The sequence below is a fragment of the Cheilinus undulatus genome, linkage group 7 (assembly GCF_018320785.1).
Source record: "Cheilinus undulatus linkage group 7, ASM1832078v1, whole genome shotgun sequence".
Taxonomy (NCBI): Eukaryota; Metazoa; Chordata; class Actinopteri; order Labriformes; family Labridae; genus Cheilinus; species Cheilinus undulatus.
This window is the reverse complement of record NC_054871.1, coordinates 19457651-19482861: the sequence shown is the minus strand read 5'-3', so window position 1 is coordinate 19482861 and position 25211 is coordinate 19457651. Positions and strand designations below refer to the sequence as shown.

Below are 25211 nucleotides of genomic sequence, written 5' to 3'. Positions count from 1 at the left end.
CATAACAGGACATGTGATGATATGATGTGATGATAGGACATGATACAAGTCAATCTGACATAATATAAAACAATATATGACACAATACAATGCAATACTTTACAAAATGAAACGATGGGATACAATACTGTGGGGTACAATACAATATGACATTATATGGTATGATATTAACCTTGAATTTTCCCACTGGGGATCATAAGTATTATCTTATCTTATCATATATGACATGATGTGAAATGACATGATAAGATATGAAATTTTAACTGAATACACCAGATTAAATCTACTTTTGACAGACTGTATTTACTTCTGAGATCAATTCAGGATATATTTGTTTCCACCGATCAAGTCATCAACAGTTTCTACACCTCAGAGAAATCTCGTTTTTCTCAACGTGTTTGTGCAACACACACTCAACACCATAAAAAGGCCAATAATCTTTGTGCAGATGTCTCTGTGTCCTCTGCATCATTGCTGGAGGCCCTAATCGTAGCTTAAGAACTATGATCTGATCATGGGGATAGGGAGATTGGAAAATTTACAGATGGAAAATATAGGGACACAAGATTTAATCTTTTAAAAACTAACCTGACCTAAATTTTAATGTATTTTTTCATTGAATGTGCTCAAATAAATGAGACATTTGGTTATCTAAGTAACATGTAATCCAAACTTTAAACTGTCTGATTGTTAAACCTTGAACAGGAAGCTGCTAACCCCTGCTGAACAAGGAAACCACACTTCAGCTGCCTCTCTGTTCCTGTAGTATGAAATCTCCCTGAACAGAACTGAACTGACATCATTAATGAACACTTAGATGTGTCTCATTTGCGGTTTTAACACATAATATCCTCACAACTTTAACTACAGGACATTTAGGCCCTGACATTCTCCACACAGTAGATTGTGAATGTCAACGTACTCTTAATCCTAAGATAGCAGTAAAAGAAGTTAAACAATCTCACAGTATCTTTAATGTCACATTGCCTCTTAAATGATAAGCTTTCAAAGGTGGGTAATACATCATTTCTTTATGCATTTTTGACTCTTTTAGTTCAAACAGTGGGCTGATAACAGAGAGAAATGACTAAAAAGTATTGTTGATCATGTTGCATCTGCTTCTCTAAATCAGGAAGTTCTATATTTCCTGTCACCACACTCTCAAACGCTCACATAGACACAAAGTAGACCAAAGTCAAGGAAGCAAGGAGTAAATGAACAAATGTGTGACATGAGGATTTCTACTGTTTGAGCGTCAAGGTAAAAGTCCTTCATACTCTTCTAATTATTTGTAGTGTAGTAATCTGTGGGTCACCTGTCTAATATATAGCATTTATGTAGCCTATGTTATAATTTTGGTGGCGATTGTGTTGGTCCATGTCATAGCTACTTTAGCTACTGTCTAAATTCTAGTCTGCTTTAATAAGCCGCAACAAAGAATGTATCATCAATGGCTAAAAAAAAAACAAAAAATAGTTTTACTTTTTAACAAATGAAGTGATCAGTCTGGTTTAAATGTGGTTCATGTGAGCGTTTACTTCACTGCTGAAAGTGATGAGATCTGTTTTCTCATGTAAACTGTCTGAAGTGTATTAAGGTAACATTGATTAAATTTTATGTATTATCATAATTTTTACCTACCATGTTATGTCATTGTTTCAGTTCATTTTTAGCAGAATGCGGTGGGCATTTTTGTCTGATATAGGGAATCCCCCGTTGTTGAATATGAAACATCATCACATACAGTGGCTCTATGCATCAATCCAACCACATATTATTCCTGAAATCCCCCCACATACACACAGAGTATCATGACAAACAGACACAACACTAACAATGATAGTAGTAATACTAAGGGTGCTGCCAGCCCTTTAGTTGCCAGTATTTTATAGCCTTTGTTGAACCATGGGAGTTTGTCCTCTTCATCTCTTAAACCTCCGTATTTACCAAGATGGTCTCTGCTTCTTCATGCTGTTGTCAGAGCACTAACAGGTGTTATGGTTTATAGAGTGACAATGCCGATTGGTGGCCTCTGGTTGGTCAAAACAAATGTTGAAAACATCAAGAGTACCCTTAAAGAATTTACTCTCTCCTCCAAAAGTATTAGAACAGAGTCCAATTCCTCTATTTTTTCTGTAGACTGAAAACATCTTAGTTTGACATCAAAAGATGAATATGAGTCAAGCGATATTTCATTTCCAGGTATTTACATCTGGATCTGATCAATAACATTATTTGTAACAGAACACAAAATTTTTAGGTGAGCAAAATTATTGGATCAGAGATAAACTAGATGAAAGTGAGAAAGACTTAATATTTAGTTATAAATCCTTTGCTTGCAATAACTGCATCAAGCCTGTGACCCACTGACATCACCAAACTTTTGCATTCTTCTTTTGTGATGCTTCTCCGGGCTTTCAGCTGTTGTTTTTTTGTTTGTTTGTTTGTTTTGTGGGGGGGTTACTCCCTTCAGTTTCCTCTTTACCAGGTAAAATGCATGCTCTATAGTGTTTAAATCTGTAGATTGACTCAGCCAGTCTAAAACCTTCCACTTCTTGCCCCTGATGAACTCCTTCGTTGTTTTGGTAGCGTGTTTTGGGTCATTTTCCTGCTGCATGATGAAGGATCTCCTAACCAGTTTGGTTGCATCTTTCTTTAAACTGGAAGACAAAATGTTTTTGTAGACTTTTGAGTTCATTTGCTGCTGCCATCACGTGTTACATGGAATTTCCCCTTGGGGGACTAAAAAAGGAATATCTTATCTTATCGTCAATGAAGATCAATGAGCCTGTGACATTACCTCCACTGTGTTTCACTGATGAGCTTGTATGTTTGGGATCAGGAGCAGATCATTTCTTTCTCCAAACTTTAGCCTTTCCATCACTTTAGCAAAGGTTCATCTTTGTCTCATCAGTCTATAAAAATGTGAATTTATTAGGCATGTCTCTGTACTTTTTGGCAAATTTCAGCCTGACCTTCCTGTTCTTCTTGCTAATGAGTGGTTTGTTCCTGAAGTCTTGTGTAAACAGTAGATAGTGATACCTTCATTTTCCTTGGTCTACCCGTTGCATGTCTGTTACTGCGTACACCAGTGGTTTCTTTCTTCTTCAGGGCTTTCCAAATAGTTATACTGGCTATGTTCAATGTTTGTGCAATGGCTCTGAATGAGTTTCCATCTTCTCTCAGATTCATATTTGCTTGCTTTTCACCTATAGACAGCTCTCTGGTTCTTGTGTTAGTTACACCTCTAACCATAAATGCAGTCTGCACAGAAAACCCAAAGCTGAAACTGGGCGTAGTCACTCATTGCTACTGACTGTTTGAATAATCCGTTTAATAGGACACACCTGGGCAGTAAAACACACCTGACATGTTCCAATACTTTTGCTCACATGAAAAATGGGTGAGTTCAAACAAAAGTTTCTACCATTGAAACGTGTATCAGATCAAGATGTAAACACCTGGGAAAAAAGCTGAAATGTTCATCCTTTGTCTCATAATCATCTTTTGATGTCAAACGTTTTCAGTCAAAATGCAACTAGCAGGCTGGGCATGGCATTTGCTTTCTTAAAAACAGGATGTAACATGATGACATAAAACATAGCTCATCGTTTGATCGGTTTTGAATATTGCAAAGTGAATACAAAACGATCTAAAAGAAACAGAAAGAAGCAGAGATCCTACTATTTCTTGGTTTAATCTAACTTGGTGTAATACATATGCACAGCAATATTTTCCTGATTATTTTTATATAAATTTGTCCAAATTATGAATTATTTATGTATTTAAATTTATGTATTTAAATTAATCTGATGTGGAATATAGCTGCTCAACAGTCCGGGACGTCTTTGCTGGATTGAAATGTTTTCTGCTGGTGAAAGGTCTAGACTGCAGGCAGGCCAGTTCAGCACCTGGACTCTTCTACTGTGAAGCCATGCTGTTGATGTGAATGTGGTATGCGGTTTTGCATTGTCTTGTTGAAATATGCAAGACCTTCCCTGAAAGAGACGTTGTCTGGATGATAGTGCCTCTCCAGATGTGTAAGCTGCCCACGCCATGGGCACTAATGCAGTCCCATACCATCAGAGATGCAGGCTTTTGAACTGTGTGCTGATGATGAACTAGATGGTCCCTCTCCTCTTTAGTCCACAAGGCATTATGTCTGTGGTTTCCAAAATGTTTCCGATTTGATTAATTGACCATAGAACAGTTTTCAATTTTGCCTCAGGCTATCTTAAATGAGCTTTGGCTCAGAGAAGACAGTGGCATCTGCCAGTTTTTCTTTTCTTTTCTTTTTTTTTCTTTTTTGGAACAAGGAAGACAGGTTGCTTTGTGTGTTTGAGAGATTACAGTATGAGGATATGTTTGGCAATAGCTATTGTTTTAGCTGAGGAGATCAGTAGAATGAATGAATTTAAAGCTGCACTGTGGTGATGTCATTAGGCAATGAGAAGTTTAGAGGTTCAGCCTTTGGTTAGGTTTGCTCAGTATAAATCTACAGAGGCTGAGTGGAGTTTTTTTTAAAAGACTTTCCGGTAAGTTGGGGAATCATCACTGAATTACTCCTTATCTTAGTAACTGCAGTTACTAAGATAAGGAGATAGGAGATGTTGTTGAGATAGGCTTCTTAGTAGGTCATATGACAAAAACTATAAGCATTTTTTACAATGTAGCAAGCATAACACAAAAAATTAAGATTTAATTTAAACGCCAGTCGTTCCAGTTCAGGTTAACTGATGCAGTGAATATAACCAAACTGATTTACCAATAACATTTTTAAATCTGTTATACCTGAGTATCACAGTCAAATCAAAAATGTTTGAGCTCATGAAAGACCCACTTTGGTCCCTCTCTAGATTTGATTTACTAATACACACCCTGTCTCATTGGATCAGTAGTGCTAATGTCTACCTCCTCAGCCAAGCTTCAATTAGCTTTTGTAGTTTGTTAACAGTTTATTTTGGGGGTCAGTTAACTAGTTTCTTTTCTCATCTGCTTTCCACCTGATGTGCAGGTCCTGGATAAGCTATAACAGTTCAATAGTTGAGCCCAGCTGGCCTATGCACAATGTTAGCATTATTAAAGAAGGTTTATTTCATCCTGAGTAAAAAGATTTTTGAAACATGCAACAATTTACTAATGCAAGCACACATAAATGTGTATTTTTGTTGCTTTAATTGGCAATCCTGAGTATCCAAGTCAAAAAAAACATCTGTTCATTATTGCTTTAATTAAGGATAAAACATTGTTCTTAACCCCATAGGGGCTCTCGTCAACAGCCTTTCTTAAATGCTTCTGTTACTTTTACCTCAGTGCACACCACAGGGAAACACCGCTCAAAGCTAACTTTACTTTATCCCCCAATAAATCATAGGACAAACAGCATAAAAAGTTTTGAAAATTCCAGTCAACTAAATAGTAATGTCCATATCCTTAAAACCTCCTTAAAATACTGGAAAAGTTAAAAATCCCACATTTCCTTGGTGACAAATACTCACATGACTTTCTACTAAATGAGAATACATTCTTGACTGTGACTTATGCAATAAGTCACAGTCAAGAGTGTGCTTAGTAATTCCTATCATATGAAAAAGTGCGTAAGAAATAATGACTAAGTTTGTCCCTGCCCATGCCTGACTCTGTTTAGTACTTTTACTAATTGTTCTTTTGCTATTTTTCTTTTTACACGTCTCTTTCCCTTCACACTGTAAGACAGCAGTCTCAACCACTACACCACCATGCTGCCGTCCAGTCCTTTGTTTTAAAGCTCTATGTCTCTTCCATTATCTTAAAGCAGTTTGAAGACCTTTGCTCCATCTGGAGGGAGCCACATCACTTCCATGACCCCTGGAAGCTTTAAATGGGGGTTAAAAAGTGTCTTTTATTTTAATGGAGCAGAGGCCTAAAACAAACTCACAATATCAGGAACGAAGCCATCAATTTCACAGTATGTTGGAAACAAACACTTTATGAACAGTGTTTGGCTTCAGCTGTTAATTATTTAATTCAGATGTTTCAATCAGATACCACAGGTGTATAAAATCAAGCACCTAGCCATACCGTCTTCATCTGCAAACATTTGTGACACAAAATGGGTCGTTCTAAAGAGCTCAGCGACTTCAAGTGTAGTACTGTGATAGGACACCTTCTTTGCAATTACATGGTTTGTGAAATTTCATCCCTGATATTCCACAGTCAACTGTACGCAATGTTTTTAGAAAGTGGAAGCGTTTAGGAACAACAGCAGTTTGGGGAAGGTCCTTTTCTGTTCCAACATGGCTGTGCCCCAGTGCAGTGAGCAAGGACTATAAAAACATGGTTTGATGAGATCAAGTGGAAGAACTTGACTGGCCAACACAGAGCCCTGACCTCAAACCTATTGAGCACCTTTGGGATGTACTGAAACAGAGATTGTGAGCCAGACCTTCTCATTCAACATCAGTGCCTGAGCTCATAAATGCTCTATAGAATGAATGGGCACAAATTCCCACAGAAAAGCCTTCCAAGAAGAGTGGAGTCTGTTATAGCTGCAGAAGGGGGGCTAACTCCACAATACAGTATATGTATTTGAATACAATATCATTACATTCCCTTCATATGTAACGGTCAGGCGGCCAAATACTTTTGTCCATATAGTGCTGATGAATGTATGAATGATATGAATGGTGTACGTAGATTAATTCTTTAAAACAAGCAGCTTTTATCAAGGTCTGACCCAGAGGCCATGTATCCTTGGGAATATAGGAGACAGGCTGCTTACATTTATTTACAGTACAATGAAGGAGCAGGATGCTGATGAATGCAGAAAGTGATGATCAAGTTTGAAATGATTAAATAGGCAATTGATCAATCAAGTGGTGATTAAAGAGATTGGAACCCAACAAGGTATGACGGGTTAGCAATAGGCGATAGACCAATCATGTTGTAATCAAAGAGATGATGATCAAATAAAGGTGTGGATGGTCAGCTTTCCCATTACAGGCATCGATTCCTTTCAGGATTTTCAGAGTTGGGACTAAATGAGTAAAATCAATGAGTATTTTTTATTTTACATAATTATTTGAACTTGTTTCCATGATGTTGGATGGTTTGTTAAATGCCACTTGAGAAAGACTTTACACTTCATATATTCAAAAGATTTTGAATAAATGTTTAATGAAGAGCTCTAGACAAAGTCTTCTGTTTAAAAAAAAAAGGGGGGGGGGGGTTGTTAAGAATTTCTCAAGTTAAATAATCCCATAGAAATCTAAGAGCTTTCTGTTAAAGCTGTCTGGGCATAATTATTCGAATATCTTCTGTTGATTTGGTTCCCAGAAGTCCTGATGGATCTTAGTGAGGAGGAGTCTGAACCCTTAGTAATCAGAGACCGAGGAGGCAGCCAGAGATCCAGTTCCAGCACTGGTTCCTGTCTACAAGTGCACCTCTACTTCTTTCCAGACACAAAAGACCAGACAACATTTCAGATTTCATCTGGCCAAGTCTCTGCTGAAAATGTTTGCATTCAAGCTGGCAAAAAGTGTGGTAAGATGCATTTGGGCTTTTGCACGCTCATAATGAGTTAAGACATTGGTTCCCAACCTGGGGGGCAGAGATTTCATTACTAGATTAGAGATTACTACATTATTAGACTAGAGATTTTACTAACTAAAATCATGATAAAACTCTTCTGAATAATTCGTGCAAAGTTCTCTTGATAAGAAACCCTATGTGCGTGCTGTTTAATAAAGATTTGAACAAAGAAAACTTTTTTTTATGTCAACGTTTGACATCCATGTATCACCTTTTGTTTGTGTGGGTCCTGGGGGTCCTCAGCTCCTCTAAGATACAAGTAAGGGGGGCTCCTGGGGAAAAAGGTCAGAAACCACTGAGCTAAGATACCTTCACATTATGTCTAAATTGTGTGATCTCTTCTTACAGGAATCTTACCGGTGTACCAAAGCCTTTTTGGGTTGGCATCTGCTGATCTCTCATTTTGGTATCCCCCATCACACATGTTTAACACAGATGAAAACCTGCATGTCCACTTCAGAGTCAGGTATGTGAAAACAGCAGCAGAGTACATTGAAATGTTTCATACAATGAGATTCGGCTAAACTGATCCCAACATGTAAAAAAGTATCTGAAAGAATATGCTTGAAATAAAAGCCAAAAACACATTTTTCAAATACTATCCCCCAAAAAGTGCACAATATTTGCAATCACAGTTCCACTTTAATTAAGCATGATTGATTTAGCATCAGGATTTCTAATGAAGAATTGTAGAGTAGAGTAGAGTAGAGTAAATAGATTGAATGCATTTGGGGAACTTGACCGTTATTCATACTTTAATCATGCTACGGTGAGTTATGCACTTTTGTCTGTGTGTATAGGTTTTTCTTTGGAAACTGGTTTGGTCAAGGAGTGAAATCATCGTACCGCTACAGTCTGACCAGAGACAGAATCAGTCCAGTGCTGGACTACAGTGTCATTGACTACCTCTTTGCTCAGGTTGTATGCACTGTTTTATAAAGTTGCTCATAATAATTCAAGTATGACTAATTTGAAGCAAACATTTAAACACTAGAGATGCATTGACCATGTAGTAAATACAGATTGTTTTTTTTCTGGCACACCATAGCTGCGAAATGATTTCATTGCTAGTGAAGCCGGAGTTTCCCCTCCTCTGAGCACTCAGGAGGAATGCCTGGGCCTTGCAGTGTTGGACTTGTGGAGAATGGCTAAGGAGCGTCACCAGAGTGTCAGAGAGCTCTGCAGGAGCGTCAGGTGTTTATATTTGGATAATGTTTCAATTTTCTAAAACCCAGTCTTGCAAGTTAAATTTAAATGACAACAGACTTTTCCCAGCACAGTCTGGCAACAGACCATTTATCTCTGACAGCCACTCTCACAGACCTTTTATCTGAGATGCTGGTTTTAGATTTTTTTTTAAATAAAACTTTATTCATAAACAAAGTCTTGCATTTACATTCATGAAATAACATTACAAACTAATGAATATTTCAGAAATAAAATAGAGAGGTCAGACGTCTAATCAAGGATTAAATTATGTATAGAGTCATTTTAGAAGCAGCTGCACAAATGGTGGCTCGCTTAAGGTCTGTTAGCTTCAGCTAAAGCATAGCTATGATGGCTATATACTTTACGTTACTACGTTCATAGCCAGTGGGCCGTACATCAACGCTGCTGCCATTTTGCCAGAGGCATTCCTGGGTAAAATGCTTCACTCCTGAGCTGCGTGGGGCTGACAAGATTGTGTGGAATAACATTTCAAACAATAACAAAACCCTTCATCCCCTATATACTTGCATTTGTTTTTGGAACGGTCTTGCCTCTGGCAATATGGCGGACATGTTGATGTATAGCTGCAGCGGGCAAATACAGTCAATGAGGCATCTACATATAAAATGTCTATGACTACGTTAGCCAATGTAGCCAAGTTAGCTTTAGCAAAGTGAGCTTTAGACAATGTAGCTAATGCTAACATAGCTATGTAACCTGCATAGGTAACATAGCTACATAGTTAATGTTGTTAAATTAGCTTAGCTAATGAACCATGGCTGGCTTAAGCTCTGTTAGCTTATCTAAAGCTAACATAGTTATGCTGTCTTGTTAGTTTTAGCAATGTCAGCTTTAGCAAGCACAGTTAACTTACCTATGCAGATAACATGGATATGTAGCTTAAGTAGCTGCTTTGTGAGCTGAGATTAAGCTATTTAGCTCCGTTAGCTATGTAGCTTATCCAGGTAACAGAGCTTTGCAGGTGACACTCTTTCAGCTTTAGAATGTCTCCATGGAGGACGAGAGTTTTTCCTGTTAGCTGACTGTTAACTCAGCTTTAAGGTTTTTAACTTTTATTATCCTGTTTCTTTAACCCTTACTCTAACTCTAAACAGGAATTTAATCCAATTTTAATTATTTTAATGTTTAGTGTGTATTTCCATTCTCAGACATGCAGTCTCTCAGATGACTGGTCTGTGAGAGTGACCTTCATAGATGTATGATGTGCAGCCAGAGCGCTCACAGTCTATCACTAATAGGATTTTTCTGATTGAACTTTCCCAAAATAACCGTTAACGTTTTTATTAAACTTATTCAAGCTCACATTCATAATTGTTAACTGAAAACCATCCCTCCATCCAGCTACAAATCCTGCCTTCCAAAGCTGCATCGCCAGGACATCCAGAAACGAAGCCGCCTGGATCGGTATCGAATCCGAAACACCCTGAAGCGATACTTGAGGAAGATCGGCAGCTGCTCTGTTGATGAGTGCAGCTTGAAGCTCAAGTACCTGATTGAACTGGCTGGCATAGAGCCTTCTTTGGGGAGTGAAACTTTCCAAGTTAATCCCTCTTTCTCCCATTCAAAGTCAAATTTCTCTCTTGTGCGGGTCACCGGGGAAGCTGGAATTCAGACCAGGGAAAGTTCTCATCCAGATACGGCTGTGGTAAGAACCTCTCAATCAGTTAAGATTCATGAGTTTAAAGTTGTTCACTTTGACAGCAAAAAAAAAAAGGGATGCAAACGTGATCAAACAGTCTGTTGTTGAGATAGAAGATGCTCTTTTCTTGCAGTGGCAGACCTTCTGTGATTTCAAAGACATCACTGACATCAGCATAACTAGACTGAGCCATGATCAAGTCCCCCAAGACAACAGGATGGTGACTATAACATGCAAAGATGACCGATGCCTGGTAGGGATGAGACTCTCAACTATTTTATTGCACCCCCATGGTGAAGTCATTTATATTCAGTCTAACTATTTAAGTTGAATGAAAACATACAGACCTATTAATCATTGCTTTGTACTACAGGAGGCCACATTTCAGTGTCTCAAGGAGGCCCTTTCATTCATGTCACTTGTTGATGGCTACTTCAGACTGACCACAGACTCCAGCCACTACTTCTGTCAAGACATCGCTCCTCCAAGTATTCTTGACAGGATCAAAAACTACTGTCACGGCCCAATCACGTGAGTCATTTCCATCATTGTTAAATTTCATAGATTCCGCCAATCTCATGCTGTTTTATAAATGTTTCTTATCTTTTTCAAACAGATCAGAGTTTGCTGTCAACAAGCTGAAAAAGTCTGGGTGTAAAGGTGGTGCATTTCTCCTTCGCCAGAGTCCCAAGAACTATGACAACTTCTTCCTGACTGTTTGCGTTCAGGTAAAAGTTCCTGCTGGATCAAAATAAGACACATTAAGATTGACTCCCATGGGTAATCTGCTATTAAGGCCTTGTGATTACAAGGATAACAGCTCAAGCATTTACGATCATAAAAAGTTAATCTCTATGCAGACAATGCAGTTGTTTCCTTGAATATTAGTTATGAGCATTTTCTTGGCAATGACGTTTTTATTTTTGCAGACTCCACTTGCTCTTGACTATAAAGACTGCCTTGTCATCAAAAATGAACTCTACAGTCTCCCTGGTGTGCATAAAACCTTTGCCAGCTTGAGAGAGCTCACCATGTATTACCAACACAACAAGCTGCTATTGGCCGACATACCAGTCAAGCTGGGTCACTGCTGTCCCCCTCGGCCAAAAGGTGTGTCTTCCCGAGTCACATATTAAATATTAACCTCTGAACATAACGATATCTGAATGCAAAGCTTCGATAATGGGTGCTGGCCTTTGTACTCCCAATTTTGTAATTGTCATTGTTGTTTAGCTGTCTGGCTGCAGACCGTAGCTCTCAGACGCCCCCCTTGCAGATCACTAATGTGAGACAAAAATGATACAATATATCAGTACCATGTATTTGCTGTTTAAGTTTTTTTTTAAAGTTCAACTTTATTCATAAACAAAGTCATGCAGTTACATTCATGAAATAACCACATTGCACGCATTACAGACTAAGAAACGTTTCTTAAAAGAAAACATGGGAAAAATGTCAGGTCTAAATACATTATGTATAGACCCTTATAAAAGTAATTACATGAAAAAAAGCTTGCATTAGCTTAGCTAACTTAGCAAAAGCTAACAAAGCTATTCTAGATTGGAATAGCTTTGTTAGCTTACTTCCTAAGCCAATGTAGCTATGTTAGCTTTAGCTTTACTCAAGCTTTAGCAAACCAAGCTAATGCTAACATAGCCATGCCAGCTACATAAGTAACGTAGTTACGTAGCTAGATTGGCTAAGTTAGCTTAAGCAAACATAGCATAAAATAATTGAGCTATGAGCTTTAAGAGCTTTAACCATGTTATCAACATTAGCTATGTAGTAATTCACTTCAACAAAATGTGGTATTATTAGATTCAGCAAATCTGTAAAATGTGTACAGGCTTCAGCTACATTACCTACATAGCCAACATAGCTTTGCTAGCTGTAGCCTTAGCTACATTGGCTGTGTTACAGTGTTTTCAAGGAGGACATGTTTTTTCATGTAAGCAGACTGTTTACTCTGCTTAGTTAAACATGTTGTAATTAGGTTTGGAAGGTCGGGGTTTTGACTTTTAACTTTTAGTAGCCTCACCTTTACCTAACCCTTAACATAAGTTAAATCTTGCATCTTTGAATGTTTTTGCTTGTTTCCAGCTTGACAGCGATGGCATCTGACTGTAGTGGTCCACAAAAGGGGATGTCTGAGAGCTGTAGTCTAAAGTCAGACTGTCTTGGGATAGTGTGCTCTACGGGGAGTTAGAAGTACATAGTTCAGGTTTTTTAGGGGGAAAAGGATTTTCAAACACTATCAAACTTTGGTGAGAATTTTTTTGGCTGTTTATGTCTTTAATATTAAGGGAATAGTGGATAGAAATAAAAAACTGGCTGAGATAGAATGGGAAAAGACAGACTAGAAAGGAGCCATGGGCGGCATTCAAACCCTGGCAGTCTGCTCTGTGGAGTACAACTTCTGTTCCTTGTGCTACTGGGCCACCACACTGTAAAAAACAATATACTGTAGGTATCTGACATAAAATAGTTAAGCAACAAGATTCAGTTAACAAGTTTTGTAGTTGAGGGGCCCAACTTAATACCCTGTGTTGCCACTGAGTTGGCATGACATGCTCAAAGCTAAAAATGTCCAGTTGGCAGAAAATCTCTTCAACAAATATGAACATACCTAAATTGGCGCAGCTAAAATAGTTGTGCCAATATAATTTATATGTTCACTTGTTATTGTGGTGAGCTGTGATGAGTAATGGTTTATAGACAAGTTCAACGAGTTCCACAAGCCCATGTGCAGTAAGCACGCATAGCTATATTTTGATTAGAACCACAGATACAGACGCATACACACAGCGTAGCCAGCAGCAATGACCCCCTCACTCATGGTGTCACACTTGGAAAAACATTTTCCACTAAAAAAATTTAACCAATAAACAAAACATGCATAGTTTCAACTTTGCAGTAAAACATGAACATTATAGAACAGTAGAACAAATTCTTTCTCACAAAGCAATCCCAGAAGTCCCTGTTCCAGGTGATTGCTTCCTGGATCACCACAGTATAATTCTTACAGAGGTTAACAAACTCAGTGTGTTTTATCATTTAGTTAAATCATCAAAAGTGCATCCAATGAATCATAATTTCTTCACTCAATATTAATCAACTTGGACCTTTTACAGTGCAGCAAACCCACCATAAATGCTTTTATAATGACACATTGCAGTTTTTGTGGGAGTGGTCCATGATTACAAATATTTTATCCATTGCACACAACACAGGACAAGTTTGTTTACGGAGCATCATTCATACAAACTACAGTTCCAGAAGAGTAAGAACACTGTGTTTAATGTGAATGAAAATGCAGCAATGATTTACAAATCCTTTATTCAACTGAAAATAGAGCAAAGACAAGATATTTCATGTTCCTGGTCTACTTTATTTATCTATATATTTCAAAATATACACATTCTGAGTTTGTTGTGTAACATGTTCCAAAAAAGTTGGGACAGGAGCATGTTTACCTCTAATATCATAAAAGCATCTGGAGACCAAAGACACGAATTGTTGATGCTTTTGAAGTGGAATACTTTTCCATCATTAGGAGAGAACTGGGTTTTTGTTGTCACATTTTGAACTTCATAATGCACCATATATTTTCAACAGGAGACAGCTCTAGACTACATGCAGGCCAGTTTGGTACCTGCGCATTTTTACCGTGAAGCCATGTTGTTGTAACTTGTATGGAATGTGGCCTGGCATTGTCTTGGTGAAAAAAGCAGGGATGTCCCAAAAACAAACCATTGTCTTGATGGAAGCATGTGTTGCACCAGAACCTGTATGTACTTGTATTAATGGTACAATAATGCCATGGACATTAATACACCCCCCACTCCATCACAGAAGCTGGCTTTTTAATTTTGCACTGATAACAATCAGGATGGTCCTTTTCTTTGACAGCCATTATTTAAAGAAAAAACATTAGAAATGTAGACTTGTTAGACCACAACACACTTTTCCACTTTAGGGGGGTGGTATTTTTTAAAATGCAGAGGCAGGGTGAATAAAGGTCAGAAAATTAGAAACAAATCTGAAATCCACCATAGTATATGCTAGTAAATATGATTGTTTATGCCCTTTATGGTGTCTCAGGTTTTAGTTTACATTTTGTACAGAAAATATTACAATGTTGTATCCTGGGACAACTTAGCTTTGTTCAATACCTTCAGCTTTCATGGACTTTTTAACACTGATGATTGTGTTGTTCCCACAGAGCTCACAAATCTGATCATCATACGCAGCAGCAGCAGCTCTGTGGAAGCTCAAGGCTCTCCAACACTTGAGAGGAACAAATTCAGTAATATCCAGTTCCACATGATCAAGTATGAAGACTTGACATGGGTGAGTGTGTAAACAGGAGTAACTGAACCATTCATTAGTCACTTTGCTTGGTCACCAAACTGGGGTGTTTTGTTTCAATATGATGCCAGAGTTTACACGACCTCATGCTGTCATTAGAAAGCACCTCTTTGTAAATTGCATCGTGGAGCATCATCAGGAGTCGTCCATGAAAATCCAAACTGTAAATAGTCTTGGTTGTAAATCCCTCCGTTTTTGCCTCACTCATAGCAGAAATTAGCTAAGCAGATCACATTTCTTTGTGTATGTTTTTCTTTTTATACCACAGCTCCTCTGAAGTGTCCTGGCACACCCCAGAGCAACACACTTCATACTTTGAAAACAGCAATTTTTCTCAAACTCCACTATTTTGGACTTTTTTGAAAGGAGGAGCAGGGCCCCCCAGTGTTTCATTTGACTGTATTTGATGCAAGTTTCGGCCTGTCGTACAATTCTTTTAGTTGGTTTAGTTTGGTTCAATAATGACAATCAATAGTAAGAAAAATAAATCAATAAATAAAAACACATTTTTCATTCCAGGCTTCTCAGAGGCCCCCCTACTGTGGGTCCAGGTTATCAGTACCCCCATGCCAGACCCATGGGACCCACCAGTGGACCCTGACCCACACTGTGGGAAGCTCTGATGCAGAGAAAACTCTAATGTGGTCTCTAACTGTTTTTCCTGCAAGGGGGAGAGCCTTGGACAAGGATCCTTCACTCGAATATTCAAGGGCTTCAAACGTGACATCCATGATGGAGAGAAACACGTGACAGAAGTTTCTCTGAAGGAGCTTGATGTTGTTCACAAAAACTGCTGGGAGGTTGGTATCTTTGGTTTGAAATGCACTGAAATCTTCCATCTCATAGATTTCTGACCGGTCTGTTTTTTTTTCTTTCTTCTCAGTCATTCTTTGAAGCTGCCAGTTTGATGAGCCAGATTTCCCACAAACACCTCCTCCTTGTCTACGGTGTAAGTGTTTATGGAGCAAAAAGTAAGTCAATTTTTATCTCAGTCAACCTTTTCACAATAAGAATATCTTCAGATTGAATCCTTAAGTGACCCTTGTTGTCTACTGTCTGTGGTGGAGAATGTCTTAGCTTGGTGTTTGTTTGAAGTCCAGCTGTAGAAACAAAGCTTGCTGTGCCTTACAGACATCATGGTGCAGGAGTTTGTCAAGTACGGGGCTCTTGACCTTTACTTGAAGAGAGGGAGATCAGTGTCAGTGAGCTGGAAACTTGATGTAGCAAAGCAGCTCGCGTCTGTCCTAAACTTCCTGGTAAGATGCAACATAGATGAAACAATGGAGTGTATAGGATTACCAGTTCATCTCACTTTATTTAGTCATTGTGTAATTTAAGATGTGTAAATCTTAAAAGTTCCGCCAGAATTATCCGGAAAGTGATGGTTACTATGCAAATCATTTACGGATGACAAAGATTTTTTTTCATTTCCTTTTTGAAATGTGTGTGCACAGTTTGGTCTGTAAGTAGCCAAACATGTTGGGCTGCACGTAGCTATAATAAGATTACTTGGTTTTTCAGGAAGAGAAGAGCATCGTTCATGGAAACATCTGTACCAAAAATCTGCTGCTGGCCAGAGAAGGAGACGCAGCACAGGGAAGCCCTCCCTTCATTAAGCTCAGTGACCCCGGCATTAGCATGACCATGCTGGACAGAAACGGTGAAGTAGTGCTTTACTGGTCCACCTGTATCCAAGTTTAACACCAACTTTTAATTTATCATAACTGCTGAATCATTTGATACTTTCTTCCTCTCTTATCTAACTATATGAATATCATTTCTGTGTGTAGTGATCCTGGACAGGATCCCCTGGGTGGCCCCTGAAGTGCTTGAGTCTCCAAACAACCTGACCCTTGACAGTGATAAGTGGAGCTTTGGTGCCACTGTGTGGGAAATCTTTAACAGTGGGAACAATCCGCTGCAGGGCTGCGACTTGAACTTGGTAATCCCACTTTTTCTCTTGAAATTGCCAAAAAAATCCTACAGCTGATCCTGCTGGGTTAAAGGATTTCACCTAGCTGTCTGCTGAAGAAGTTAACACTGAGTCCAGATGAGTGGGGATGGTGTTTTACTGCAGCACTGAAGACTCTGCCTCCTTAGATGCAGAGTTTTGGATAGAGGGCAGGTCCATATCTGAAGACCAAAGGTTTCGGGACGGGGTGTATGGGCGAAGGAGGTCAGAGAGGAGCAAGCACACTGGGGGATTTATAGGTGATGAGGCGGCTTTAATGATTAATGTGGACTTAATTGGCAGACAGTGAAAGTGGATGAGGGTAGGGGCGATTTGCTGCAAAGACGTAGTGCGGATGCATCCCTATCAGCAGAGTTAGGAAAGAATAAAGTGTAGCAATATAAACAGAAAAAGTACACAACATAGTATAAAAGATCCCTCATTATTAAGCATATAAGGGAGACAAAGTATAATGCTGATCAAGTTTGTCTTTGTCTTGAGATTTTTTTTTCATACGTTATTCTAGCTGAATTTTTCACATCTGCTACTTCCTGAGTTCTGCTGTAGTTTACAGTGCTACATTCATATTGAATGAAACCTTCAGAATATTCATAACAATCCAACTGAACTAAGCAACAGTCTGCTCCCTATATAGCCTCCCAGACCAGCTGATTAGAAACAGGCCTCAGCTGGGAGCAGCCATCACAGACGTAACACCAAGGTTTCTTAATGATCAGGATTATTTCTGACCAAGTTTTGTGGGGAAAATCATCAAATTCTAACCAATCTAGCCTTTCATAACAGAATAGAAATGGCCTTTCTTAAACATTTTCCAAAATGTCTTGGTATGATGAAGCATTAAGATTGCACTTCATTGGAGATAAGGGGCCCAGCCCAAACCCTGCAACAGCCCCATCTCATTATTCCTCCCCCACCAAACTTCACAGTTGGCACAATGCAGTCAGACAGGTAACATTCCCCTGGCATCCGCCAAACCCAGACTCACCCATCTGGCAGTCAAATAAAAGGCTTGATTTATTACTCCACATGACCTGTTTCAACTGCTCCACAGCAGCAAAATTGGCGCAAACAAAAAGTTCCTCTCAGAAGCTGATATCTTTTGACAAAAACATATCAAGACAAGGCAGGCACAACAATGCATGAATGACAAATACATGAAAATATTAAACATTTAGAATAGAGCTCAGATAAAGATTGATACCAGCTACCATTTTTTGATTTCTGCAGAAGTGTCAGTTTTACGAGAACTTCCAGCAGCTGCCTCCCTCCCAGTGGACCGAGCTGGCTGATCTTATCGCTCAGTGTATGCACTACCAGGCGGCCTTCAGACCTTCCTGTCGCAGCATCATCCGTCAGCTTAACAGCATGATCACATCAGGTAAAAGTGCACCGCTGCTCAGCTTACACTGCAGATATAAACTCAGAGAAGAAAATACATTTATTAACCAAAAGGAGCCTTTTACACAATTAGAATAACAAACAGAATGCAAAACAAAAATATCATTACTGGAACAGTAGAAAACAAAAGGTGCCACCATGAAATGCAGCTATACAAAATACTAAAGGTGTAATGTTGAGTATTCAGAGTAGATGTCCAGTAGACTTTGCACTTTAGTATCAGCTTCTCAGACCAAAAAAACATTCTCTTTGGCCCAACCTTCGACATCCCTCTGTATACCACAGTGTACCATTTCCACCTCCCAACCTAGTGTTGTATAAGTTTGGAAAGTCTCTTTGTTCTCTTTTAATTGTACCCTCTCCACTAAACTCCGCCATGCTGTCTCTACATTCAGTATCCCTGAGTGGACAGGGCCGTTTCTCTTCCCCAGTGTGGTGGCTGGGCTTATAGTTGAAGAAAGGAGGCTCAGGAGAAAAAAAACATGCAACATGTTTGAGTGTCTTATTAACATGTTAAGAAAACACTGTCCTGTTGGTGTGACCACAGAGCTGAAAACACCAAACCCAGAGGGAGTTACTCCACAACATAATCAGTTAGGATTTATGATGTTTACCTGTGTTAGATTTCATTGGGGTTTTTTTCTTCTGTTTCCTGAAGGCACTATTTCCTGCTTTAAAGGTTATTGTGAAATATCAGTAGTGTCAGAGTCACATTAGATGACTCCAGTTTGCACAGTTACTGAATGATTCCAGTTCTTCCTCACACTTCTTTCTCAGAAAACAGTTACATTTGCTAAAAAATATGACGTGATATATCTTTGTTTTTGTATCAGACTATGTGATTTTACATGCTACGGAGCCAGTTTCTCAGAGTCCCGGGTGGAAAGCTCTCACCCAACATGACCAGACACTGTTTGAAGAGAGACACCTTCGCTTCATCTCCAGTCTGGGAAAAGTAAGGCTGAACCAACAGATCACACATAATGTAGACACCTATATGTTATCAATCTGGGCTGTTGTCCTCGAAAACAGTTTCTTTCTTCACATCCTTTAAACCCACATAAATATATTGAGTCTGTTCTGTCTTACTGTTGTTTCGTGGTTTGTTAACTTATCTTAAAAACAAAAATCCCTTATCCGTACTCTTTAAAGGACTAAGCAATCTCATGAATGAATCACAACTCAAATCTTTACTCTCCACAGCTGCAGCACTTTTATACCTGCAGCCTGCAGCCATGACACTAATAAACAAAGCTCCTGATAATGTATTAAAACTATGAAATGTAGCTTTTGGTCTTTGGATTTAGGTTATAAAACAGAAATGAGAAAACTACTTATTATTACTTGTTATTTCATCTTTGTTTTAAAATAGAAAATAATAAATAGAAATAGAAATAAATAGATTTTTTTGAGCAAAAATAATTAAATAAATAAATAATATTTTTTAAGTTTTATTTTCATTTTCCACAAAATAAAATAAAAAGTAACCCCATATGAATAGTCATCCTGAAACTGGATGATCTTGTCATCAACAGGGTGGAAGTTTGATGTTGAGAGGTGTTTTAATGTGTTTAAGGTACTTTTTGGGAGTCTGAATTTTTATTTATGTATTATTTTATTTAATTGAGCTTTTAAATTTTATTTATTATTAATTTATTTAATTCATTTTTTTATTATTTTATTTGTTAAATTCATTTTCATTATTTTATTTATTATTCAGCAATAACTTTTAAAAAAATATTTATTGATTTATTACTTTCATCTTTATCATTTTATCAAGTATTTATCTCAGTTTGATTTCAACATTGTGTTTATTATTCATACTTGTAATTCATTTTATTATTTTTGTTAATATTTATTTAATATATTTTATCATTTTAGTTGATATTTATTGATTAAATTTATTTTTATTTGTTTGTTTATAATTTTTAAAAAAATAAATTTAGCAAATTTAGCACCCTTAAATTTTTATTATTCATGTAATTACTTTTGAAAGCTCTACTATTATTGTTTTTATTCATATGTTTATTTATCACATCATTTACAGGTGCACACATTACATACAATGCAAAATCATCTCAAAGTACAGGGAGAGTATTACTTCCATGTGTTGTTTATCTATCAGGATTGTCAAATCTCCCTTCTGTACAACAAATTTACCCTTTTAGTGGCCAATAAATAAACCTTAAACCTTGACCCTTAAATATCGGGCAGCTGTGGATCAGTTGTCTCAAGACTTATATCGAAAAGCTAAGCTAACCCAGCTAAGTGATTCAACTTTTTTGGTTTACTTTACAGAAATACAAAACTTCAATATTTCAAATCTCCCAAAAAGGAGGTTCTGGGATAGCTGTACCTTTTTGTTTTGTTTTTCAGTAACTAATTAACTGCAAACTTTCCCAGGGAAACTTCGGCACAGTTGAGCTTTGCTGTTATGACCCGCTGGGCGATAATACAGGCGAGTATGTGGCCGTGAAGAAGCTGCAGCACAACAAACAGTCAACCTTGGAGGAGTTCAAGAAGGAGGTGGACGCCCTCAGTGCTTTTCATAGCGACTACATCGTCAAATACAGAGGGGTCTGCTACAGCACGGGTAATAATCAATCACTGCAACATTGTGTACCACAAAAGTTCACGTGTTGACCTGTAGACAGTGATGAATATTTGTTAATAATTTTCATTTCAATGTTTGCCTCTTTACAGGTCGTCTCAGCATGAGTTTGGTGATGGAGTATATGCCCTGTGGCAGCCTCATTCACTATCTGGAGAATAACCGACACAAAGTCAACACAAGGCGGATGCTGCTTTTTGCTTCGCAGATCTGCAAGGTAAAAGTTCCCCTCAAAGCAATTAAAAAAAGACTTTAATTTTGAATGGACTGTGTAGAAATACATGTCAATTACTGGATTCGAATCATTATCAATCACATCATTTTAAAGTATACTGTAACTTTTGTTGTTTTCCTAAAAAATATATACAACTTCTTGTCAAGAAAATGTTGGCTCTGGATCTTGTTTTTTCACATCCTGCAGAAATCAAATAATATTTGCAGGAAATGAAGCTGGACTTTAAATTGAATTAATAAGGAGTGTTTGTAACCCCTGCACAATGCCATTTAGAAAGAAATCTGACTCGCTGATGCTTGTAAAACTATTCGTCTACAAGTAGAAATACACTCGATTTAGATCTAAGCCACAAAGAGCATGCTACATCCTCAATAATGTTTACTGCAGCTCTTGGCTGTATCTTCCCATGTAGATTGCTAACTAGTTTTCAGTTTCACTATTTTCATGATAATATCTGAGCTTGACTGTGCTGCAGAATCAAATGTTGAAAGACAAACAGCAAGAATTAATTACACTTTTGTTTTTCTCTTTACATTGTCCCAGGGAATGGAGTGCCTGCAGAGCATGCGTTATGTGCACCGAGACCTCGCAGCCAGAAATATTCTTGTGGCCAGTGATTTGCTGGTGAAAATTGGAGATTTTGGGCTGAGCAAAATAATTCCTTTTGATAAGGAGTACTATCGTGTCACACAGCCTGGAGAGAGCCCCATATTCTGGTATTTTTTCTTTCATTCAAAAATTGTTGAATTGAGTTGAAAATGTTAAAGCCGAACAACACTTAACTTTTTCTTTTGCTGGATGATTGGCTAAAGGAGTATCCCACAAGTACAGTGTGATTTAAAATGGTGGATTTATAAGCCAAGTTTTAGACCTTTTTTTAAACTGAGTTTTTCTAATACAAATGCTTAGATTTAATGGGCATTGATGTTACTAGGAAACATTTGTGGGGTCAGAAAATACAGTTAAGAAGCCATCATCCGTTGTATTGTTTTGATCAGGCATCTGCAAAGTTACCTGTAATTTCTGTTTTTATATTAATTTCTTGACTTTGTGACTCCACAAACTCAGAATGTTTAACACTAGTTAATCTAGCACCAGTTAAACCATGACACCAGCTTTGTGCATCAGAAAAAAATCAATGATAAAAAGGTGACATGAACTGTAAGTTAAATCTCCAGACTACGTTTTCTTCATTAAAGGATTTGTTAAAACATAAACTTGTAACTGAACACAGAACTTTTAGGCACATTGTTTCAAAGTTGAGGCTGAAAAGGTGTAGATATGGCGAGTAAGGCGCCTGAGGGCACCTAAGGGCACCATCCTGTGCGGATGTTGGATTGACACAACCTCAGTTGTGCTCTGGATGTCCTTGCATATTACCAGGAGCACAGGAAAATAATCTGTTGAAAAAAATTACTGTCCACACCATTATGGCACAGCAAGAGGTGGATGTGGCGAGTAAGCATGGCCCAGGGTACCGTCCAAGTGGGTAGTAGGGTTGCCACCAGTCCCGGGTCATGCTGAATATTACCAGGGTTGAAAAGGCCCAAACAAAATAGATACTGTCGAGCTCGACCTTGCCAGGGGGCACACACGTGAGTCGACATGTGTTGAGCTTAAGTCTGGCTGCCCCCCTGGTTGAGGCACACTGACCCCTGTGATGAAACTTTAGCAACCTTTTAAATATGATTTCTGTTTTGAATATATATTTGGAACCATAAGGTTGTTATTAAGTGTAGTTGAGCTTTTGCAGCTTACTTAAAGTGCCTTGAGAGCCCACCGGGGGCCACAATTTTGGAAGCACTGGTTTTTGGTGTCAGTCCTTGCATAAACTGGTGTATTATGAGGATGCCAATACTGATAAAAGTGTTAAACAGCTTCTTTGGAAGCTGTTTGAATGCAAAACTGGGTTAAACTAGTCTAGTCTGACTGGTGCAGTAGCCTTATATTTGACCCGATAACATAATAGTATGTCAACTAGCCTAAACCATCTTCCTCTACAGCAGAAAGCGGATTTCCAAAAACAAATGTTTCAGGGTCATTCTCAATAGTGTAGAAAAAAAACCAACACCTTTCAAAGCAATCCCTTAGATGAGAATGACATGCACTGTCCATGTACTGCAGGTACGCTCCAGAGGCCATCAATGAGTCCAAATTCTCCCACAAGTCAGATGTCTGGAGTTTTGGAGTCGTTCTTCATGAGATTTTCTCCTACTGCGACACAAATGTCAACCCAAAAAGAGTAAGAACATTTACTATCTTAACAGAAATGCAACGACAACTAATTTATTGTTTTAGAAATAATCAAAAATAGCTACATTTCTGCACTATGTTTTGAACATTAATGGGTGAAAAAACCTTATTTTTATGTCTGAAAACTCCTTTATCAGATTGCATCACTTTAATGATGTCTCCTCTCTTAGCTTTGTATGCAGGCAATTGGATACAACATGCAGGGTCCGTCTATCTCCATGCATCTGGCAAATCTTCTGAAGAATAACTGGAGGCTGCCTGCTCCACCAAACTGCTCTGTCAAGGTACAGACAACTTGTATGATTTCATCTGGGATTTCATGAAGCTTAATCAAAACCATTCACCTTAATCATTAATTAATTAATAAATTAAAGGTGTTTTTTCCCAAAAAAAATTAGCTTTCACATCTCTCCAAACAGGCTGCAATACTTTCATATTGTAAACTTCTTATAATGTTCTTTACTTCTCCAAACAAATCTCTGCTCCTATGAAACTTTAGTCTATTTGAAATAAAAATTGTATTTTCTTGTTGTAGGCGTACAGCCTGATGAAGCAGTGCTGGTCGTATGATTCTGCTGAACGCCCATGTTTCTCCAACCTGGAAAACCTGATTGAAAGCATCATGCAGGACGAGAGGGAGAATCTGAAAGGCTGACAAGGCGCCACGCTGCACCTGTCAGCTAAACTTGTGCCTGAGATCAACAGCATGAACTCATACAGTTTTACGAAGGGTCCAGATTACAGCTCAGTTCACTCACAGCATTGGAAAACAGAGTAATATAGGCATTTACACACTGATGACAGAATTTTGTCCATGCTGAGCACAGCTCTGTACAGCTTAGCGATCAAATAAAGTGTAAGAATGTATGCTGCAAACAGGAAGACAAGCAAGACCATGCTTATTGCTACGGTTCAGTCAAAGATGTGTTGATCAAAAACACTTTGAAGATTGAAGATATTGTGTTAACCACTTTTATATCACATAAAACCACTGCAAAAATGTATATAAGGAGGCAGGTTTTTTTATAAGCCTTTTAACCAATCCAGTGCTGGTCACAAAAAAACAAAAAACTTTAGGGTTGTCAAAGTCATCCTGCTGTCTTTCTAAACAGTCACTATAAGTTCTCTGCACGCCACAATAAAAATTTCAGTATCAAACAACATCAGCTATATCATGGGAAATAATTACCCACAATGAAATCGGCAGGTTATGTAAAGGGTTCCGTATCTTTGTTTGTTTGTTTCTTTGTTTGTATGTGTACATGATAACTCAAGAACGGAGGGTCGGATCTTCCCCAAACTTTCAGGGAATATTGGGATAGTGACATGGAAGAATTGATTAGAGTTTGCTGATGATCCGCGCACCCATTCGGTTTTTTCTCGGACTTCAAATTTTGAACACCATAGTAATCAAGGGGAGCGTGAGTTCCTCGGTGGCACTGCTTAGGCGTGAGTCTGCCGCCTCAGACGGCCATTCTAGTTTATCATGTTTTTCAGGTTTTAAAATCCCAACCATCATGGTAGGTACAAAAAGATCTGTCTATCCTCAGGTTTACACGTCTATAGTCTGGGATGATCAAATCTGATTTTGGTTGTTTTAAGTTAGAAGTGATTCTCACTCCAGAATCAGAGCGAGTTAAAATACTGTATTGTAGAGAGAATGTCAGGCACACTCTCCTGAGCACTGTTAGGCATCTATATTGCAGCATGTGTAGTATTTCTGTCTCTAAAGGGGTAAACAGTTAAATAAACTGAAGACAAAAGTCATTTTGATTTTTTTGTGTGAAAAAGTTTTCTAACGTATTTGTAATTTTATTTTCTCAGATTTTTAAAAATGCAATGTTTGGCATTGTAGTGGAAAAATGTGTTGTATTTTGTTTATTCCTCTAAAAATTGCCTTTGTTTAAAATAAAGTTCTGTTGTTGAAAAAAAGCTA

The 25211-nt window shown here is 38.1% G+C and overlaps 1 protein-coding gene across 2 annotated transcripts; it reads left to right on the top strand.

Moving 5' to 3' along the window:
• The first annotated feature begins 1166 nt into the window (after positions 1-1166).
• On the top strand, positions 1167-25211 carry jak3 (Janus kinase 3 (a protein tyrosine kinase, leukocyte)). Of its 2 annotated transcripts, XM_041792034.1 has the most exons (24): positions 1167-1260; positions 7315-7521; positions 7918-8035; positions 8370-8487; positions 8618-8763; positions 10141-10444; positions 10572-10691; positions 10812-10969; positions 11055-11166; positions 11368-11548; positions 14661-14788; positions 15475-15606; positions 15690-15777; positions 15938-16062; positions 16328-16466; positions 16597-16748; positions 18006-18156; positions 19010-19131; positions 20580-20769; positions 20880-21004; positions 21566-21738; positions 23147-23264; positions 23446-23559; positions 23811-25211. In XM_041792034.1, exons 2-24 carry the CDS (start codon positions 7323-7325, stop codon positions 23928-23930), a joined length of 3333 nt encoding a protein of 1110 aa, XP_041647968.1. In that variant the 5' UTR covers positions 1167-1260; positions 7315-7322; the 3' UTR covers positions 23931-25211. The 2 variants fall into 2 exon arrangements, with proteins under 2 accessions (XP_041647968.1, XP_041647969.1); XM_041792035.1 differs by lacking the exon at positions 7315-7521 and having other exon boundaries at positions 1189-1260.